This window comes from Capricornis sumatraensis, chromosome 18 (assembly GCF_032405125.1).
Source record: "Capricornis sumatraensis isolate serow.1 chromosome 18, serow.2, whole genome shotgun sequence".
Lineage (NCBI taxonomy): Eukaryota > Metazoa > Chordata > Mammalia > Artiodactyla > Bovidae > Capricornis > Capricornis sumatraensis.
The window spans coordinates 72,799,462-72,821,429 of record NC_091086.1 but is presented as its reverse complement, the minus strand read 5'-3'; the positions used below and the strand labels follow the sequence as shown (position 1 = coordinate 72,821,429).

At 47.6% G+C, this 21,968-nt stretch overlaps 2 protein-coding genes across 3 annotated transcripts in view; one reads left to right on the top strand and one right to left on the bottom strand.

Moving 5' to 3' along the window:
- The window catches only part of NSUN2 (NOP2/Sun RNA methyltransferase 2), a 32,775-nt gene extending 20,860 nt beyond the window's left edge, over window positions 1-11,915 (bottom strand). The window contains exons 1-6 of one of the 2 annotated variants that reach the window (XM_068990550.1): window positions 11,799-11,915; window positions 11,546-11,703; window positions 10,147-10,251; window positions 4,712-4,817; window positions 1,283-1,354; window positions 430-514 (exon numbers count right to left, since the gene is read on the bottom strand). In XM_068990550.1, coding sequence (XP_068846651.1) covers window positions 430-514; window positions 1,283-1,354; window positions 4,712-4,817; window positions 10,147-10,251; window positions 11,546-11,703; window positions 11,799-11,885 — 613 coding nt within the window. In that variant the 5' untranslated portion in view covers window positions 11,886-11,915. The remainder of the gene's footprint in view (window positions 1-429; window positions 515-1,282; window positions 1,355-4,711; window positions 4,818-10,146; window positions 10,252-11,545; window positions 11,704-11,798) is intronic. The other variant, XM_068990551.1, reaches the window with a different exon arrangement.
- Window positions 11,916-12,631: 716 nt separating this feature from the next.
- SRD5A1 (steroid 5 alpha-reductase 1) overlaps window positions 12,632-21,968 on the top strand; it is a 33,255-nt gene continuing 23,918 nt past the window's right edge. Inside the window, exon 1 of the mRNA XM_068990740.1 lies at window positions 12,632-12,912. Within this exon, the coding sequence (XP_068846841.1) occupies window positions 12,632-12,912 (281 nt within the window). The remainder of the gene's footprint in view (window positions 12,913-21,968) is intronic.

Below are 21,968 nucleotides of genomic sequence, written 5' to 3'. Positions count from 1 at the left end.
ACTAATCCTGGTATCTTAGAATGCACATGATGGAAGTGGGTCTGGTAGGACCTTTCTACTGTGGAGTTCTAATCCTGTTCTCCTAAAACGTGAATTGTGGGAGCGGGTCTGGTAAAATTTTTACAAACCTGAGACATTCTTTTGATTTACTGTAATAACTAATTAAAAAAGGATATAACTCTCTTGCTAACACTAGCGAGGGGGGCACTCTCCGCCCCTCTTCTGATGTCTATGTCAGAAGCTTCCCCTGTCCCTTTCATACTTTAATAAAACTCTGCTACACGAAAGCTCTTGAGCAATCAAGCCTGGTCCCTGGTCCCGAAGCTCAATCTTCTTCGGAGATCACACCATTCACTGTAAGCTGTCACTGTGTTTGCTCTTTTCCTCATCCACCACCCACCAAAGAAGCACCCTCCCCCCCATACATACCTGGGAAGGGGACGTTCATGTCCGCATGCAGCATTTCAATCAACTGTGTGGTCTTTGACCCGGGAGCTGCACACATGTCTAAGATCTAGTGAAAAGCAAGAAAACATTTGATGTTTTTTTTTATATAAACCAACTATCCTACGTCAAACTTAGAACAATTTAAAAAATTATTTTCATTTCTACTTTAGGACCTAAGCACATTTATTTATAAGATAAATCTACGGCATATGTTCTATTTAATTTACTGGGATGCCCTAATATATATTGACCCCAAACCACAGAAGGAGAAAGATACTTGCTCCACAAGAAACAGGAACAAAAACGGCACTAGAAACCAGCAGAAAAATACATTCAGGGATGATGAGTAAAGATACTAAATGCAAGAAGCCTTGTAACAGAACGCTATGGGGCAGAGGTTGCTGGGTCCAATCTCAGTTTGGCCCCTGACAACTAGCTTCTAACTTTAAGCCAATTACCTCCATTCTCTTTGCTTCCTTTTTCTCATCTGGAAAAACAGGGACAGTGATAGCATCTGCCCTCACAGGGATGTGTGTGCAATAAAAAATTAATTCACAAAAAGAACACAGAACCATGGTCGGAATTCGCCCTCGGTATGGGTTCACTATGATTTCAACCTGATTGAGTCAATCAGAAAGAATGAAGATAATCTCAACACTAAGTAAAAAAATTGAGTGGTAAAAATCACAATAAGAACCTAATGTAAAATACATATCATTTTCCATTTCACCCAAAGTGAAAAGGGAAAATAAATGAGGAACCACATTAAGATAAAAGGTCTCAACAAAACAAGAGAGAGATAACACCAGCATTTTCCACGTAAGGCTCAGAGTACCTTATGGTGAGGGTGGGCATTCAGCAATAGCGGTGGGATCATGCTGACGGCTTCCTGACGGCTGATGTTTCCCTTGGAAAATGAAATTGTTAAAAGTCAGCAACGGCATTAAAAACAGCAGAAAAAATTAATATTGGGCATTATTTCCAATGCATTAAGAAAATACTGTATAACCATACACAGAACAACAAAGTTAGTACTATCGGGTATACAGCAAGTAAGACCAATTTTTCTACTAGTGGATAAATGGCCACTATCAAAAGACAGTAATCCCTGTCCATCAGAATCACGACTGTCAGTTCAGTCGTGTCCAATTCTTTGCGACCCCATGGACTACAGCACACCAGGCCTCCCTGTCCAGCACCAACTCCCAGAGTTTACCCAAACTCATGTCCATTGAGTTGGTGATGGCATCCAACCATCTCATCCTCTGTCATCCCCTTCTCCTCCTGCACCCAATCTTTCCCAGCATCAGGGTCTTTTCAAATGTCAGCTCTTCGCATCAGGTGGCCAAAGTATTGGAGTTTTGGCTTCAGCATCAGTCCTTCCAATGAATATTCAGGACTGATTTCATTTAGGATGGACTGGTTGGATTTCCTTGCAGTCCAAGGGACTCTTAAGAGTCTTCTCCAACACCACAGTTCAAAAGCATCAAATTTCCGGCACTCAGCTTTCTTTATAGTCCAACTCTCACATCCATACATGACTAATGGAAAAACCATAGCCTTGACTAGATGGACTTTTTTGGGCAAAGTAATGTCTCTGCTTTTTAATATGCTAAGTTGGTCATAACTTTCCGTCCAAGGAGTAAGCGCCTTTTAATTTCATGGCTGCAATCACCATCTGCAGTGATTTTGGAGCCCCAAAAAATAAAGTCTGCCACTGTTTCCACTATTTCCCCAACTATTTGCCATGAAGTGATGGGACCAGATGGCATGATCTTAGTTTTCTGAATGTTGAGTTTTAAAACCAACATTTTTCCACTCTCTTCTTTCACTTTCATCAAGAGGCTCTTTAGTTCCTCTTCGCTTTCTGCCATAAGGGTGGTGTCATCTGCATATCTAAGGTTATTGATATTTCTCCCAGCAATCTGGATTCCAGCTTGTGCTTCATCCAGCCCAGCGTTTCTCATGATGTACTCTGCACAGAAGTTAAATAAGCAGGGTGACAATATACAGCCTTGACGTACTCCTTTTCCTATTTGGAACCAGTCTGTTCTTCTAACTGTTGCTTCCTGACCTGCATACAGGTTTCTCAAGAGGCAGGTCAGGTGGTCTGGTATTCCCATCTCTTTCAGAATTTTCCACAGTTTGTTGTGATTCACACAGTCAAAGGCTTTGGCATAGTCAATAAAGCAGAAATAGATGTTTTTCTGGAACTCTCTTGCTTTTTTGATGATCCAGCAGATGTTGGCAATTTGATCTCTGGTTCCTCTACCTTTTCTAAAACCAGCTTGAACATCTGGAAGTTCGCCGTTCTCGTATTGTTGAAGCCTGGCTTGGAGAATTTTGAGCACTGCTTTACTAGCATGTGAGATGAGTGCAATCGTGTGGTACTTTGAGCATTCTTTGGCATTACTGTCAGAATGACATTAGCTCCTTAGAAACTCAAGTACAACACGCACACAGGACAGAAAGTCCCCCTAGAAGTGTCCCCTCACAGCTGAAACTGTGCCTTCTATCTCCTGGTTCTCCTGTTTCCAGGAGCAGCCCACACCTGCTCTGCATTCCTGGGCACCGCCCCACCAACCAGTGCTTCCTTGCCTCAGCGAAGGCAGACAACTAACCCTCCACACTAACCAGCCATCCTCCGCCCCTTCACCCTTGGGCCAAGACATCTGTGCACATGTTCGACTGTTCAAAGATTCTTTGAAAAATCCAGCACCTGTGACACGCACAACTCTATTTTAACAGCTTAGGACTGAACGCCCAGAAAAAGCCAAAAACTGTCAGCTACCAGGAAGCTTCTGCTCCTTCACAACCTGCGCTTCCTGTCTGAACAGCCACCCCGCGCTCGTCACTCACCTCACATGGACCCAGGATTACCAACGCTCTGCCGAAGTGCAAACCTGCACTTTCTCCGACAGTTCACACACCCCCGGAGGTTAAATGCCAAGCCAGAGAAGCCCTTTCTGCACAATTCTGTGCAGACCAGGGGGCACAGGCGGTGCCCAGCACCCTGTGCCCCTCAGCACGGTGGGAGTGGGAAAGAAGGCCAACAGGAGCCTGCCTGCCAGCTCACCCGAGTGGGCAGGAAGCAGGAGAGCACGCAGCTGTGCACTGAGCAGATCAGAACCGAGGGGAGTGAAGCGCTTCTAAACTGGCTGTGGCTTCAAGGCAAGAATCATGGGAAGCAAATAATCCCGCTAAGCGGACGGAGAAGCTCAGGGCAACAAGGAAACAAAACCATCTGGTGGCACTCAGGGGTCCGGGCCCGGCAAAGGAGGCTAGAATACAGGAAGGAGCGCTCCCGATGGCGCACCAGAGAGAGAAAGGGAGCTGCCACGCTGCCGACACCCGTCGCGCACGGCGCTCACTCAGCCACGCACTGCGCGCGGGGACGGCTGTTTCGCTGGGGAACATGTGGCGCTAAAGGTAAGAAGCTTAGCGACTGAAGGGCAATCAGGCGGCGGCTGAGGAACCAGGGGGCAAAGACCATGTCGTTTTACGAGAACCAAACCTATCACATTTAGATGCTGTTCTTCTGTTTGGCGAAGGTGGAGTACAGCACTTTTAATAAAATATAAAGATGGCCATAAAAGCCATCACCTTCTCTGCAAGAAAGGCACCCGGCACGTGCAGCCCAAAAGCACACGAAAGCACACGGAACACGCTCCAACGTGGGGGCCGGGGACAGAGTGCCGGGCCTAGCCGTGGCTGCAGCCACCGACACCAGAAGCCACCCCGAAACCAGAAGCCACCCAATGCCAGAAGCCACCCGACACCAGAAGCCACCCCAGAAGCCACCCCAGCACCAGAAGCCACCGGACACCGGAAGCCATCCGACACCAGAAGGCACCCAACGCCAGAAGCCACACCGGAAGCCACCCGACGCCAGAAGCCACCCAACGCCGGAAGCCACCACGACACCAGAAGCCACCCAACGCTGAAAGCCACCCCAGAAGCCACCCCGACGCCAGAAGCCACCTGACGCCGGAAGCCACCATGGCACCAGAAGCCACCTGACGCTGGAAGCCACCCCACACCAGAAGCCACCCCGACAACCGTGCCGGCGCCCCCGGGACTCTGCGTGATCAGAGGCGCTACTAATGCCGACGTTACCAGATGTTACAGGGATGCTCACAATGAGTTCAGGGTGCTTTTCTACGTGCCTTATCTACCTAATCACTGCCAGTGGCAAGCGTGGTTGAGATAAAACTGCGATACTAAGGCTTCAAGGAAACCAGCAAGCCTTAAGTCATCTACTCACAGATTCAGTTTCGCTGACCAGAAACTGGTGAAACTTTTCCAGCTGTGGAGACTTTCTCAAGATTTTTCGACTTAAATTTGTGTGCCAGGCAAGTTCTTCAGGATACCTGACCGAAAGGAAAGTAAAACACGTAACGGTTACACATACTGAAGCGGGCCCTTCACAGCGCCTTCATTACACAGCTCACGGGCCAAGTGAGACGCCCAGCCGCGGGCTGGCTGCTCACACCCCCCGAGGACGCGCAGCAGACACAGCTCCCCGAGACGGGCCGTGGCTCACACAGAACAGAAATAATGCCGCGGGGCAGCTATCAGAATGTCCGGCATTTGATTACAGTAATTGTTTATTTTTTCACTATTTCTCAAACCAAGCAGTCCAATAATATCGTGAAATGTTCTATATACCCCCAAACCTCGGAAATAAAAAACGCCTTAATCTGATGTTTATACAGACCAAAGAACAAAGCCTTTCCTGCCGTCTATGTAAACGTACTTGAACGGTGTATAAACGCTGCCACCACAGATGAGGAAGTGTGTGGTTTCATCGGCCGGTGCGCCTGTCCACCCACTTAGGTCCAGCAGCACGGTCAGTACATGGACAGGACACATGGGGCCATGCTCAGCGATGCGCGGCACTCGGTGGCAAACCTTACCGCACTGAGCGTTAACCCTGAGCTATAATGCTGAGCTCAATTTAACAACGCGGGGTCACAATGTCGCCATGGGTCAAACCGCAGCTAAGGTGACAGCCGTGGAAATGGAACGGAATGTTTGAAAAACACGTTTGCTTTGAAAATCGGAGTGACTACCTGACAGAGACAAACAGAGGCTTAAGATGTGAAGAAACTGCTCAACTGTCATTTTTATCACGAGCTGTATCTGATGAGTGCTTTCCACCAAATTATGAAGATTAAACTGGCTCAACCTGTTCATGGCCACCCTCAAAATGTCCTGGAACTTTTGTTTCTATTTCTTATACTTGCTTCCCTCTTCAATATTTAACCTGTTTCAAAAATACAAAACCAAAATGCAATCATACTTATTAGGCAATTTTAAAAAGCGTTTAGCTTTAAATACTCCCTGTGGCCTCACTAGAGGTGAGCGGCCGGGATTCACGTGGGTTGGCTCCAGCTGTGGAACTGAATGGAACCTGCAGCTCCTCTGCAACTCTGTGTGTATTTATGTGCTTGCACTCAATCATGTCCAGCTCTTTGCGGCCTTATGGACTGCAGCCCGCCAGGCTCCTCTGTCCATGGGATTTCCCAGGCAAGACTACGGGCCTTTGGTGATAGCCAAACATCTGCTTTCGTTAAGATTCCTGGCAAACGGAGCTGTCTGTGATCAACGGCAGCACACGTGCCAGTAACTACCTTATCAAACCACCAAACGTCACTAATTTGAATGATGCCTCCCGTTACTTATTGTACAAAGCTGAATTTTCATTTTCTAATAGAGAGCAGACTCTAAGTATAACTCGAGGGAATATTTCTTTATGTGCTTTATTAGCTAAGTTTCTAGTAGTTAAAAATGTAAATTTATTATCACAAGAATAAAATCTGACAGTAAGTTATAATTACAAAAGCTTTTCATCTTATGAGAAAATTACTTAACTTTCAAACAGTTAACTACAAAGACAGACTGAGTTAAAAAGAAAAGTCTCCCTCTATATATAACATCTAGGATAACTCATCAACTCAGTTAAAAAGGACATAAACAGAATGACAATAAGGTACATTTGCAACAACTCATTGTCAAAACAAGGCCTTCTAAAAAATGCTTTAATCCCTCACAGTTCCCAGTCTATGAAAGGGAAGAAAAAAAATGAAACCTGCCCACGCTGTAAGTCCTATACATAACATTCCTTCTAGAAAACCTGGTCCCCCAAAATACTTCTCCTACATTACATCCCACTATGTCTCAAAAGGTTAAAAGACTATTAAGATCTATTTCTGCAATTTCCACAATATAAAGAACCACCAGAAAGTATTTTATGTTTCTGCTTTATTTACTGATTTATAGATATCCCACACCTTACAAGTGAATTTGATTTAATGTTTATACAGTAAAACTGTCTCACAGTTGTCACTGATAATGAAAAAAGGGTGAGTATTAGGAACTCATCTTTCAACATGTTGCTCAGACCCGTCAGCTGTGTTCAGAAAACTGGATCAAACAGAATCATGAAGAGAAGGCCCGGCTATTACGCCTGGCTATTAGTGGGGTGACTCCTTGCATTCTTCACCCACAGAATACCTGCAGGGCCTTCCAAGAGGTCTGGAATTGAATGGTCCTGCCCCCGAGATCCAAAGTTCAACAATCAAGAGTGAAAAAAAGCCATTAAACATTCAATGGGCCAATTAAACCAAAGTCCGACTGTAGTTTGCAGAGAACAATAAAAATAGTGAGACTAATTCTGGACAGGTTGGGACTGTGGAAGAAAACTCCACCAGGACAGCCCAGAAAGACACCCTTTCCCAGGGGGCTGGCTCTCCAGCTCCACTTTCTGCCCAGAAGCAGAGAACAGGCAGAGGCGGTTGCATCGGAATGCTGCACTTCTGGACACAGGGTAGAAGAAATAAATGTTTCCAGGTGACTGTTTGAGGCAGCAAAAGCAGGAAAGATTATTATGCATAGAAATGTGCAAAGACAATCCTAAATCTGCTTTTGAAAACATTAGACACCCCAACTTGGAGCATTGGGGCCATCCATCAAATCTCCAAACCATGGCACAGTCCAAGAGCTCAGTGCACACCCCAGTGACTGAGAGGGGGACCCGCTCGTCATGTGACGGCCACCACACTCGATGATGCTGCAGACACAGCAGAGGGAGGCACCTTCCTTATCTGCTGGCCTCAGCACCTGGCATCAGAGTCCTTTTCCTGTTCTCTAACAGTCAAGCTTCTAAACTCTGATTAAAACTGTTTAACAAAAAAGCCATCATAGAATTTTTTGGTGTAATACTGCAGGCTTACTCCTGGATCCCAGAAATGCGCTCTGTAATGGTAACATTTGGTTTTGATCTGATTTAAGCATCTGGCCACTCAGTACTCATTCCACCGTGGATGCTGTGCACATCTGTGATATGGACACTGAACATCCAAACGGCCAACAAAAGAATGAAAAGCAAGCAAACGCACAGACCAGGAACAATGAAACCCTCATTTTGGCTTGTGATGAACAAAAGTTAGCCAAAGAAAAAAGATACATCAAACACTTGTACAGTTAAAACTTCAAAAGCTGTCAGGAAACGCTGGTTAAATTCATCTTCTCAAGCAGAAAGTGAAGAGGAACTACAGTGCCTTGATGAGGGTGAAAGGAGAGTGAAAAAGCTGGCTTAAAACCCAACATTCAAAAAACAAAGATCACGGCATCCAGTCCCATCACTCCGCAGCAAACAGAAGGGGAAAATGTGAAAACAGTGACAGATTTTATTTTCCTGGGCTCCAAAATCACTGCAGCCATGAAATTCAAAGACGCTTGCTCCTTGGAAGAAAAGCTATGACCAACCTAGACAGTCTATTAAAAAGCAGAGACATCACTTTGCCAACAAAGGTCCACCTAGTCAAGGCTATGGTTTTTCCAGTAGTCAGTATGGCTCTGAGAGTTGGACCATAAAGAAGGCTGGGGTCCAAAGAACCAATGCTTTCAAACAGTATCACTAACTCATTGGACAAGAATCTGAGCAAATTCCAGGAGATGGCAAAGAACAGGCAAGCCTGGTGTGATGTAGTTCATGGGGTCACAAAGAGTCAGATGCTACTGAACAACAAACTGCCAGGCAATGATGGTTAAATTCACCTTTTTATAGTAATCATTTAAAATGTGTTGTTGGAAATAAATAAATAAATAAATAAAATGTGTTGTTGTCCTTTTGTGAGAATTCTCAGTACCTGAAAGTTGATAATCTGCAATGTGTAACTGTTAACAACTTCGTGACTTCCATAGCCCAGGCTGTGAGACTATTCAAGAGTTCCTTGGACTGCAAGCAGATCCAACCAGTCCATCCTAAAAGAAATCAGTCCTGAATGTTCATTGGAAGGACTGATGTTGAAGCTGAAACTCCAATCCTTTGGTCACCTGATGCAAAGAATGGACTCACTAGAAAAGACCCTGATGCTGAGAAAGACTGAAGGCGGGAGGAGAAGGGGACGACAGAGGATGAGATGGTTGGATGGCATCTCCGACTCGATGGACAAGTCTGAATAAGCTCCAGAAGTGGGTGATGGACAGGGAAGCCTGGTGTGCTGCAGTCCATGGAGTCGCAAAGGGTCAGACACGACTGAGCAGCTGAGCTGAACTGATGGCCCCGGCCTTGGCACCACCGTGGTTTGTGCCTGACTCTCTGGGCCATTCACAAGACAGACGGGACCGCTTTCACACGCCTGAGCTGGATCAAGACACACAAATGAGCCATGAGACGCCGACAGGACAGCGAGGATAAAAGGAGGGTGAGCACAGGCCCTGGAGACAGAGACCGACAGGACAGCTAACGCAGTCCTGCTGGGCCTTTGCCGGGTGAGGAGCTATGATGCAATTTACAGTCACGGGAATCCCACTCATCTTGTGCGACTTTGGGCGATGTCGAGCAGTTCGAAATGGAGGCACAGTGCCCAACGTGAACCTCCCTGAGGACTATTCGGAAACATCCGCTGTTTAGTCACGCCTCAGAAAGACATCGTGGGAACAGAAGAGGCGACTGATGAAGAGGAGGTCTCAGATTATCACTGTTAAGACACCCACTGACGGACACTTTAAGACCCTGAGACGGGGGCTTGAAGGCTCATTGTCAAAGGACCTGATGCTGCAAGATGAAGAAACTGCTGCAGACAGACAGATGCCACTGGAGGCGCTGGCTGACAGACGGGGACTTCCAGCTCACACCTGTCCCAAGGCCCAGCTGCAGGCAGGGGGCCGACACTCATGCCGAGACGCCTCCTCCATCACCCCCTTTCCTTTCCTTCTCTGCGTGACTAACTTCTGTTGTGTAGTGTGTTCGTATGCAATAAACCAAGCCATTAGCAAAATGAAATGTTGGCTACACTTCATATGTCTCCCAGCCTCTGACTCTTACCTGGTCTTATGCTAGGCCCTGCAAAACAACATTAAATCTGCAACAGTTCTGACATGAAGACAAGGGTTTAAGTAGAAATGGTGGAAATGGTGACATTGAGGAAGAAAAGAAGCTGGACTGACTTGGAAAAATTGACGAAAATCAAGACTTCAATACACAGCGCTGCAAGTCACAAAGGGAAACTTGCACACGAGTGTGCAGTAACAGCGAAAAAAAGCTCTGGGGATAAGAACAGGAAAATGTCTCGAAAGTATGTATAGGTTCTTTCGTGCCAAAATCAAACGGGTTACCAAGAAATAAATTCAAGCGACAAAGATTAAAATCCCAGAGAAATATCCAACAGAATGAAGCTGTGTTACACCTACCAACTCAAGGGCTGTGGAACTTCAACTTTCTGCCCATCCACCTCCAGGTCCTCCAGTTCCTTGAAATACTTGTTCTTTAAGCAGTGGAGAATCTCTTTTGCATGGCTATCAAAAAAATTTTTTTGAAGTTTCAAATCAATCTGGAAAGCTAATTCAAGACATCTTATCTCTTTATAAACCCAAGATTGTGTTTTGTAACAAAAGCCATCCTTGTGTGCCAAGTGAAGACATTCTTTAATTACTACCATTTTACTGTATTCTTTCAAAGCTTAAACAATCCTTGTCCTTTAATCTCTAAAAGGTGAAAACTACATGCAGTACTATTCTAGTCCTTCTCTCCTGAACATCCCTCGAGTTCCATTTTCACTTTCAGGTCATCTTCAAAAGGTACAACTGCAACCATATCCTGAAACTTACACACTAAAGGTTCATAAGGAAGAAACAACTTGATTAAATGACATCTCTAAGTTTGTTTCTAAGGAGACCGCCGAAACAGGATCTGACCACAACAGTCCTAAAGGCCATTTTGCCCAGCAGAGGCACATCAAAGGACTAACACAGCCCACAGCAGGGACAGTCCCTGGCGGTCCAGTTGTTAAGACTATTTTTTTCCAATGCAGGGAGTGCAGGTTTGATCCCTGGTCTGGGAACTAAAATCCCACATGCCATGGGCTGAGGCCAAAATATTCGTAATAAACGTTTTTAGTAAGTTAAATAACCCACAGTAAACCTCAGACATCACAAAGTGAAAAGCCACCACATGTAACAGACTCCCCACCCCAAACTTGCACATAAAAAGGGATGAAGCACAGCTGCACCTGCAGGGGACGCTGGAAACTTACCTTTAATTTCCACCGATCATTCCAGGGCCCCCTGCTCCACTTACTCCCTACTTCCATGGATAAATACCCTGCTCAACAGCTGACGGGAAGGAGCTGATCACTGCCTCCTGTCTCCTTGCATGACTATCTTAAGCCTTTTCGCTTTCTCCAAGACTGTTGCCTCTTTATTTGGTCTTTTCATTCTGCAGCTAGCAATAAGCCCACGTGCTCGGTTACACGACTCAAAGAAAAAAAAAAAACACCACCATAAGCTTCACTTCACACTCACTAATGTCACAGGTTCTCATGTGTTCCAAAGGGTGGGGCATCGTCAACGGGCCCCCAAGAGTCAACTGCTTCTCATCTTGCACACTCGTGTCTGATTCTAACCTCCCAACTTGCCAGGTCCTCCTCCCCGTACTCTGTTGGGACACCCGTGCTCCCTCCTCTCAAGGCCTCCAGGCTCTGGCATCCACACCGCTGACGTGTGCTTCTTGGGAGAAATACATTTCCGTTTTAAACCCGGGGCATTCTAAACCCCAACTCTCCGAGAAACGTGAAAGGCACGACCCCCTTACCTCTTGTAACCGGTAATTCTTAAAGTGGCCGGGAGAGGCTCCCTGAGCGCTCCCATGAACTGGTCCCACTCGCCCTCCGGCACGATCTTGAGCTCCTGGTAGTAGTGCTCGAACAGCTTGTTCTCCTTGACGATCTCGGGATAGCCGCCTTCCCAGCCCTGAGGAGTGAGAAACTTGGCACCCGGGGCCGCAAAGCCGCCCCTCGCCGCCCCGCAGGCCTCGGGGCCCCGGCCCGCCCTCCCCCGGGTCCTACCGCCCCATTGCGCTTTCCGCCGTCCTCCGCGCTCTCGGAACGCTGCTGCTGCTGCTGGAGCCGCCGGCCCCGCGACCGCCGCCCCATGGCCCACGCGGCCGCGCACGCCGCCCGCACTGCGCGACCCGCCACCGTCGGCCGCTAGCACTTCCGGGCTGCAGCTCGAGGACCCCGCGGGTCCGCACATGCGCCTCCCCGGGACCTGCAGGGAGGGAGGGACCTGCAGGGAGGGAGGGACCTGCAGGAGCGCAAGGATTTCCGCGTCGGCTCAGGCACCGATGCGGGCAGCCCGAGGTCGCGCGTGCGCACCGCGGAAATGACGCTCGGTCGGGGAGGGTCCGAAGTGGGCGGGGGCCTAGTAGGCGGGGCTCTAGCAGCGTGGGAGGGGCGGGCGGGCGGGCGTCGTGCCCCGTCCCCGGCGCGCACTAAGGTAGACGGTCCGGGAGTGCCCGGAGTGGGCGGGGTCTAGAGGGCGGGGCCTGGGGGACTCTAGGCGCGTGGGCGGGGCGGGTCCGCGGCGCGCACCCAGGATTGGTGAGACGGTCCGGGAGGGCCTGGAATGGGCGGGGTTCTGGCCGTGTGGTTGTGGCGAGCGGGCGCCCTAGGCCTCCCACCCGGTCCCCGCCGCGCACCCTGGACTAGGGAGACGGGTGGCGCGTGGCTCCGGGGCCGCCCGCACGGGGCGGATCCGGGCCGAGGGCTTTGACCGCGGTCGCCGGCCTCAGGTAACCGCGCCTCCCGCCCCCCCACCTCACCCCGCCCGCCGCCGCCGCCGCCCTATATGTGGCCCGACGCAGCCGCCGGGCCATGGAGCACGCCTGCCGTCACCCACCATGGAGCTGGCCGAGCGGTTCCTGCTGGACGCGCTCGCCTACCTGGAATGCGCCCTGGGCGTCGTGTGCTACGTGCTGCTGAAGCTGGTGGGCTCGCCCTACGGGCGCTACGCGTCGCCCGGCTCTGCCTTCGAGCTGCCGGCGCGGGCCGCCTGGGCCGTGCAGGAGCTACCCTCGTTGGCCCTGCCGCTCCTCGCGTGCGCGGGCGCGCCGGCCGAGCGCCTCAACCGCTGGCCCAACTGCATCCTCCTGGCCATGTTCCTCGTCCACTATGCGCAACGGTAAGAGCGGGCGGCCCCGCGCTTCCCCCAGCCGCCCTTGTTGCGCCCCCTTCTCCCCGCCGCCCCTGGTTGGTGCGCCACCTTCTCCCCGCCGCCCCTGGTGCACCACCCTCGTGCCACCACGGGCCGGCTCCCTGCACCTGTGCACCAGGTCCTGGCGCCCTCTCCGTGCGCCCCTGCTCTCTCTCCCCCAGCGCCGTCTTCCTGCTTTTCTAGTTCCATCATGGACTCTGTTGAGGGGAGGATTGTTTCCCCCAGTCAGATGCACCTTGGGGGTCTGGTTTCCAGTTACTGAATGGGTCACGTTCAGGGACTTTCTCCTCTACAATATAGGCAGGTGCCTCCAGCACTGTGGAAGTAGCCTTCCAAGAAATAAGCGGTAAACACATCTAAGGTCTTTAAGCTAACTTACAAATGTTTGGGTTTTGTGAAGAAGGCTCATTGGCTGTGTCTGTACCCTTCAGGTCTGTAACAAGTTGGGACTCTCTCCGGGTCTTAGGCTTTGGCTTTTGCACAGCTTCCCTGGTGGCTCATCTGGTAAAGAATCTGCCTGCATTGCAGGAGACCTTGGTTCGATTCTTGGATGGGGAAGACCCCCTGGAGAAGGGAATGGCAACCCACTCCAGTATTCTTGCCTGGAGAATCCATGCAGACAGAGGAGCCTGGCGGGCTACAGTCCATAGGGTCGCAGAGGGTCGGACACAACTGAGCAACTAATATTTTCACACTTTTGCATAGCTAAACCAAATGGCTGCTCGAAAGCTTAAAATCAAAATTTGAAAATTTGATTTCAGACTTCGAAAGGCTGCCCAGTTAAAAGGGGTGTTCTCTGCCCGTCAGGGACCTTAGCTCAACTGCTTTGGGAATGTGGGCAGGTTACTTGACCTCTCTGGTTGTGGGTCCCACCTTAGGACACCCACTTCACAGAGCAGTAGAAGTCAGCGCCGGCGTCTCTGAGCCTCTCTTGAACCCCTGGGCAGCTGCATCCCAGTCTGCTTTTAAGTTTTAAGCAGACACTGGAAATGTGCAGTCGGTGTTCCATGAAGTCTCTCTGAGTGCTCTGTACCTGACAGTCCTAGAGAATTCCTGTAAGCAAACTCAGTAACAGACTCACCAGTGCGTTTCCCAGTCACATCTGACTCTTTGCAACCGACCCCATGGACTGTAGCCTGCAAGGCTCCTCTGTCCATGAAAGTCTCCAGGCAAGGATACTGGAGTGGGTAGCCATTCCCATCTCTAGGAGATCTTCCCGACCCAGGGGCTGAACCCAGGTCTCCAGCATTGCGGGCAGATTGTTTGTTTACTGTCTGAGCCACCAGGGAAGCCCAAGTTTGCCATAAATCCATACCAAAGCAGGGAGCCGATCGATGACTTGCAGCACCTAAACCTGGCCAGTAGTTTCATTCATGAAGAGAGGAAACCTCTACAGCAAGGCTGCCACCCACAGCCTTATGTGTTCATATTACTGTACACATAGCCCGTGTGGTTTGGGGACATTTAAGTTTTCCAAACTTTCCAGCTTGAGCAAACTCCAGGAGATGGTGAATGACAGGGATGCCTGGTGTTCGGCAGTCCATTGGTTGCAAAGAGTCAGACTCGACTGAGCAACTAAACGACAAGTTTTCCAAATAGAAGAGATAAACATCTTCCATTCTACCCAAGCAGCTAATTTATTCAACGGTCATTTGACCTAAGTCAGTGAGCACTGTCGACTAAAAAAGATGTACAACTTGAGAGTTGTGAGTTAAGTTTTACTGGGGGCAAAATGAAGACTGTCGGAGAAGGCAATGGCACCCCACTCCAGTACTCTTGCCTGGAAAATCCCATGGATGGAGGAGCCTGGTAGGCTGCAGTCCATGGGGTCACTAAGAGTCTGACAAAACTGAGCGACTTCACTTTCACTTTTCATTTTCATGCATTGGAGAAGGAAATGGCAACGCACTCCAGTGTTCTTGCCTGGAGAATCCCAGGGATGGGGGAGCCTGGTAGGCTGCCGTCTATGGGGTCGCACAGAGTCGGACACGACTGAAGCGACTTAGTAGTAGTAGTAGTAGTAGTAGTAATGAAGACTGTGGCCCGGGAGGCAGCATCTCTGATAGCCCTGAGAGACTGCTCCAAAGCGGCAGTGGGGGAAGGCCAATATATAACGTTTTGGTGAAGGGGAAGTTCAATGCCATGAAGCACTCATTTTACAAAAGGTTTGTTAGTCTTGAGGATCTGATGTCACCGTGAAGGGATTTAGTGCTTTCTGTAGATAGGAGAAGATGCAAAGATTGAGATCATAAAATCTGTTCCTAAAAGCATCCAGCTATTTAAAGGCCTGTCCCTCTAGATTCCCTGGAGCACAGAGTGCCTCACTCCACCACGAACTCCCTCAGCGGTTGTTGAAGGTCAACAGCTGTAGCAGCCTGGGGTTCAGTTTCCCCGCAGGCAGACGGCAGTGATCTTGCTAATTGCCAATTTGCAGTTGACACAGCCCCCTTGTGGTCATAAATCCAGCCAAACATTGAGGGGCATTTCATAACCATTTTGTCCCTCCTTGCTGGGAAGGCTCGTTGCCAGTTCTGAAGAAGGTTTTTGCTGATAAGCCACCCAGTGTGCTATTACTGGACTAGATCTTAACAGTCAGAGATGTCAGGACACCTGTCTTCTAGTTATGGTCCAGGCAAGTATTCCCTCTTGTTGCATGAAAATGCCTAGAGTTACACTATTACAATCATTGATCATATATTGAGCTATACATTTGATCAGCTGCTCCAAGTCTAATCATCATTTTCATTGGAGGCTCCATCATACACCTGGTAATACAAGAAATAATAATCTTGTGAAACAAGCAAAATGCAAATGGTAAAGTTAATAACATTAGTGGAATTAAAAGTAAATAGTTTAACCATGAGCCTTCCACAGCAAACCAGTTTTTTTTTTTTTTTAAAGATCATCAAGACTAGGGAATGGGTCACTTAAAGCAGAAATCTGACTTTTCATATGGTTCGTCAAATGTGTTATATTAGAGAATTCATCAGGTATAAAAACGTAGGATTCAGTTTGAATTATGGCGCAGGTGCTTTCCTGAAATGCTGTAAGGATGTCAAGGGCCATGCAGTTGTGTAGCACTGCCTTTTTCATCATAGAGATCTCAGAATTCAGCAGGCTAATAGCCCGATTACTATCATTTAAAGCTTATGAAAGTTGTTAAGGCTTGAGTTCAGTTCAGTTCAGTCGCTCAGTCGTGTCCGACTCTGTGCGACCCCATGAATTGCAGTACGCCAGGCCTCCCTGTCCATCACCAACTCCCGGAATTCACTGAGACTCATGTCTATCGAGTCGGTGATGCCATCCAGCCATCTCATCCTCTGTCATCCCCTTCTCTTCCTGCCCCCAATCCCTCCCATCAACAGGGTCTCTTCCAATGAGTCAACTCTTCACGTGAGGTGGCCAAAATATTGGAGTTTCAGCTTTAGCATCAGTCCTTCCAATGAACACCCAGGACTGATCTCCTTTAGGATGGACTGGCTGGACCTCCTTGCAGTCCAAGGGACTCTCAAGAGTCTTCTACAACACCACAGTTCAAAAGCATCAATTCTTCAGCCCTCAGCTTTCTTCACAGTCCAACTCTCACATCCATACATGACCACTGAAAAAACCATAGCCTTGACGAGACAGACTTTTGTTGGCAGAGTAATATCTCTGCTTTTTAATATGTTATCTAGGTTGGTCATAACTTTCCTTCCAAGGAGTGTCTTTTAATTTCATGGTTGCAATCACTATCTACAGTGATTTAGAAGCCCCCAAAAATAAAGTCTGACACTGTTTTCACTGTTTCCCCATCTATTTCCCATGAAGTGATGGGACCAGATGCCATGAACTTCGTTTTCTGAATGTTGAACTTTAAGCCAACTTTTTCACTCTCTTTCACTTTCATCAAGATGCTTTTTAGTTCCTCTTCACTTTCTGCCGTAAGGGTGGTGTCATCGGCATGTCCAAGGTTATTGATACTCCTCCCGGCAATCCTGATTCCAGTTTGTGCTTCTTCCAGTCCAGCGTTTCTCATGATGTACTCTGCATATAAGTTAAATAAGCAGGGTGACAATATACAGCCTTGATGTACTCCTTTTCCTATTTGGAAGCAGTCTGTTGTTCCATGTCCAGTTCTAACTGTTGCTTCCTGACCTGCATATAGATTTCTCAAGAGGCAGGTCAGGTGATCTGGTATTCCCATCTCTTTCAGAATTTTCCACAGTTTATTGTGATCCACACAGTCAAAGGCTTTGGCATAGTCAATAAAGCAGAAATAGATGCTTTTCTGGAACTCTCTTGCTTTTTCCATGATCCAGCAGATATTGGCAATTTGATCTGGGTTCTTCTGCCTTTTCTAAAACCAGCTTGAATATCAGGAAGTTCACGGTTCACGTATTGCTGAAGCCTGGCTTGGAGAATTTTGAGCATTTCTTTACTAGCGTGTGAGATGAGTACAATTGTACAGTAGTTTGAGCATTTGGGGCATTGCCTTTCTTTGTGATTGGAATGAAAATTGACCTTTTCCAGTCCTGTGGCCACTGCTGAGTTTTCCAAATTTGCTGGCATATTGAGTGCAGCACTTTCACAGCATCATCTTTCAGGATTTGAAATAGCTCAACTGGAATTCCATCACCTGCACTAGCTTTGTTCGTAGTGATGCTTTCTAAGGCCCACTTGACTTCACATTCCAGGATGTCTGGCTCTAGATGAGTGATCACACCATCGTGATTATCCGGGTCGTGAAGATCTTTTTTGTACAGTTCTTCTGTGTATTCTTGCCTAATAGATCTAAGTAAATTCCTCCCTTCTCAAGGTCTCCAGAATGCCTTTGAGATTTCCATACCTGTTACTGAGATAACCTTCCTAACTTACCTGATAAAGCTGCTGGAAACTAAGAGCTTCCAGTATCTGGAGAGTTCAGATAGAAAAGATAAATGTCGATTTGTTTATAAAATATAATTTTACCAAATAACTGTCATAATTACTTCGAGAAGAAAGTTTTAATTTTTTTTCTTATGCCTGGAAAACACAAATTCAAATCAGTAATTTTTCAGATAGAAACCATAAGCATATTCACCATTCAGTCCTTTTGTGAACCTTTGTGAAGTCATCAGGTTTTCCACTAGAATCCTTACCAGTTCAGAAACTAGTATTTATCCAAAAGTCCTTTCTATAAATCTTCTTGAAGAGGAAGCATTTTTGAGAAACTTGGTTAGTGCTGTGACAATATTTTGAGATAGTAACTAGAATTATGCCTGATAACATTACACCCAAACATATCAGAATTTTAGGAACTCCACACAGTTTCTAGGACATCTACATTAGCAACATTTACTGTACAATATAACCCGAGACTTATTCACTTGACAATACTCCCCCATGTAATTCTGTATACAAAGTGAACCTAGTTAATGTAATATCTCTCTTTGGGGTGTTTCAGGGGCCCTCTGAAGCACCCCAAGGTTAGCTAGAAATCTTCATTAGAATGATTTAGGAAGCTTTGTCAACAAATATCGAAAAGGTTTAGAGCACTCAGTCAAATGGGATTATAGTTCACTGTGAAACAATACTATTCACTTAGCGAAAGCAACAATAAGGGATTTCAGAATCATTTAAGAGATAAAGAAACTAAAATTTAAATTTATTATCATAGGCAGTTCAACATCTGAAGAAAAGGTGTCCTCTAGACAGAGAGAAAAGCTAAATTCAAGTTTTTGTACCAGCTTACTTTATTTGAAAGGTAAACTTAAAATTAACTTTATCTTAAACTTAGTCCTAACCATGTACAGGACCCTTCTCTCGTGGTTCCCTTGTTGCAAGCCTCATCCCTTTCCGTACCTGTCACTGTGTTCTTCCATCCTAAAAAGCCACCTGTGAGCCAGGCTTACTTCCTGTTCCTGTCACAAAATGCCATTCCCTTCCTCACTCCTTCTTTACTGAAAACACACTACTTACTTCCCTCAAGCAACTAAGAACTGACTTTTATATTAGCATTTTATATATAGATCAGTGAGCATAGATACCACTAATTTCTAAACCCTTTGCTTTCTTAGAACGTTTTAGGATGACACCAAACATCATTCATTTTTAATTCCAAATCACTTTAGTTTCTCTGTAAGGGGAGATTGGTGTTCAGTAATAAATGTTTCAAAATCATATTTTATTTGGAAAATGACTTAGCTATTCAGTAGACTTCCAACACTTAGTTAAGTACAACCCTTAGAAGTTCAAGTTACCCCAGTCTGCAGAGACTATTTTAGACGGACATTCCTAAAGCATAATTATTCTTAATAGAGTCTATCTAAAGGCTCATATCTCATTTGCATTTTTAAGAAGTTTTTTCACTTGAGAGAATTTCCTTGCTGACAAACTTGTAACACATGTAATAATATTTAACTTCTGTTAAACCTAGGTACAATGAAAATATTCTGCTTAATGTTAATTACTCTTAGACATGTCTACATTATTTAGTTCAACAAACAAACATTAATACCAGGTATTTAATACTGAATATTTCCCAGTTTACATGAACCTGAAATTCATTTAGGTTAATTTGTCTTGTATTTAGAATTATTTGAATTGTACCCGCCCACTTTTTTTTTTTTTAAGCCAATAAGATTAAACGTCATTTACACACTGATCTCGGCAATCGGCAATATTACCCGCAATACAAAGATGCGCACTGAGACATACATTTATCCAAATAAGTGGATAACAAAGTTATGTTTTCCAAACTTAGTTATGAATCAGGTATCGCAATACAAAACACACTAACTGTGAAAATGGTTGGAGTAAGATTTGAAAAGGCTTTGTTCCACTTTTTTTCTTTTGGTTTCATGAATTAGAGATGGTCTAGGTAAGTGATCCAGAGAGCTCAGGTCTAAAGGTATGGGAGGAATTATTTCCTCAGGGCAAGAATTCTTAAAGAGATAACTTTGTTCATCAAGCTTTCTCTGGAGTCTAAAGAATATTGTGACCACATTGTCAAAAATTGTTTTTCTGTGATCATAGTTTTATAGCTAAGTTTTAGACCAGGTATGCTCAGCGTGGCCCTGATAACAAGGGCCGATTGGTCCCAGCAGGGACTGTGCCTCTGGGGAAGTGGGGGCCTCCGTTTGATCAGCCCCAGGCTGCTAATTACGGAAGGAAGTGGACAAGAACAGGAGTGCACAATGGACTGAGAGCTCGTCCCAAAGCCTCCCACCAGTCGGGAGACGTCTGTCACCCCTGCTTTGCTGTGCCAGCCCAGACTGAGGAAGAAGGGCTGTGTGAATCCCAACCTGGTCAGACTGGTGGCGGGAGAGACACCAACCACGGGGCTTGGGACACGTGCTTGGGAGATGCGAGCCTGAGTGGGCAGCAACTTCCAGAACTTGGTGGCCGTCTGCCGAGGCCCTGGGCTGGGTTGTGGGCTGACCCTGGCGGGGGGACAGGGTCCTGCCCTAGGGGAGCATTAGCATCGTGAAGAGCCAGAGCCGGGTGCAAGGGCTTCCCGTGGTCTGTGGGAGGGGTGTCTGCCTGCATGTTGGATAATCGTCCTTTAGCACACCTTGTCTGAGGATCCACTGACGCCCTGCTCACGGTGGGCGTGTGAGGCAAGAGGTTCTCTGAAGACATCGCTGAGGATGAGAGAAACGCTTGTACTTTTGCTAAGTACAAGGGTAGAATCAACAGGACCTCTGGAGGAGAGCCGGGGACGGCGGGGCAGGCCTGCCTAGGATGCGGGTAGGGCCAGCTGTCAGACAGAGGCCCTGACCCCTGGGGATGGACAAGGATGTTTGTAGGCATTTTTTTTTTAATCCATGGCAAACCACGTCGTTGTGCCGGTCACCTTTGCACCGGTCGCCTTTGCATGGGGTCAGCGTGGAGGTCAGCTGTTGATCTCAGGCCTCTGAGTCCCGAGGGCACTGTCCACACCTTGTCACATTACCCTGGGCTTTGTTTGTGTGCAGAGTGTGACCTTTCACCTGCTCACCCCAGGCACGTGTGTGCTGGAAATGAGCAACTTTCAGTTATCAGGTCTGCTCAGAGCCTCTCCACGCCGGGGTCTTGGGGTGGCGCCCTCAACCCTGTCTCAGCTCATGTTCTGCTTTCTGTCAAGCCAAGCAGGGACTCAGTGTGACCTGAACCCAGGGCGCCTGAGTCACTGATCCCCACTGGGCAGTCAGTGAGCGACTCTCTGCATCATTTCTTCATCAGCCCCTCTGTGTAACGGTAATCACAAACCCAAATCCCACTGGAGCACAAAGCTGTTTATTTGCCACTGGGGCCCCCAGTTACCACCTTTGCCCTGAGGCCACAGAGGAAGGGGGCCAAACACGCCCCACCCCACCCCCAAGTCCCAGAGTGCGGACTCTGAAACGCCCACCGCAAGGCCTGTGCTCAGCCAGGTCTGTGACCCTGTGGGATCCTGGTTCTGTTGTCATTCCTCACGGTAGCACCTCAAAGCTTATCACCGGCTTGAGGTTCAGCTTCCCTCCTGCTGGAATCCATTAATGACCTGGGGAGAGCCTTGGTCAGCTGCTCTTTAAAATGTGTCATAAGGGACTTCCAGGGATTCCCTGGTGGCTCAGACGGTTAAGAATCCACTTGCAACGCAGAAGACCTGGGTTCACTCCCTGGGTCGGGAAGATCTTCTGGAGAAGGAAATGGCAACCCAATCCAGTATTCTGGCCTTGGAAATCCCATGGACAGAGGAGCCTGGTGAGCTACAGTCCATGGGGTTGCAAAGAGTCGGACACTGAGCAGCTAACACTCAACACACAAGGGGCTTCCCAGATGGTGCTAGTGGTAAAGAACTTGCCTGCCAATGTAGGAGACAGCGTTTGATCCCTGCGTCTGGAAGATCCCTTGGAGAAGGAAATGACAACCAGTTCTAGGATTCTCACCTGGATAATCCCATGAACTTCTCTGATAGCTCAGTTGGTAAAGAATCTGCCTGCAACCCAGGCCACTTGGGTTTGATTCCCAGATTGGGAAGAACTCCTGGAGAAGGGATAGGCTACCCACTCCAATATTCTTGGGCTTCCCTTGTGGCT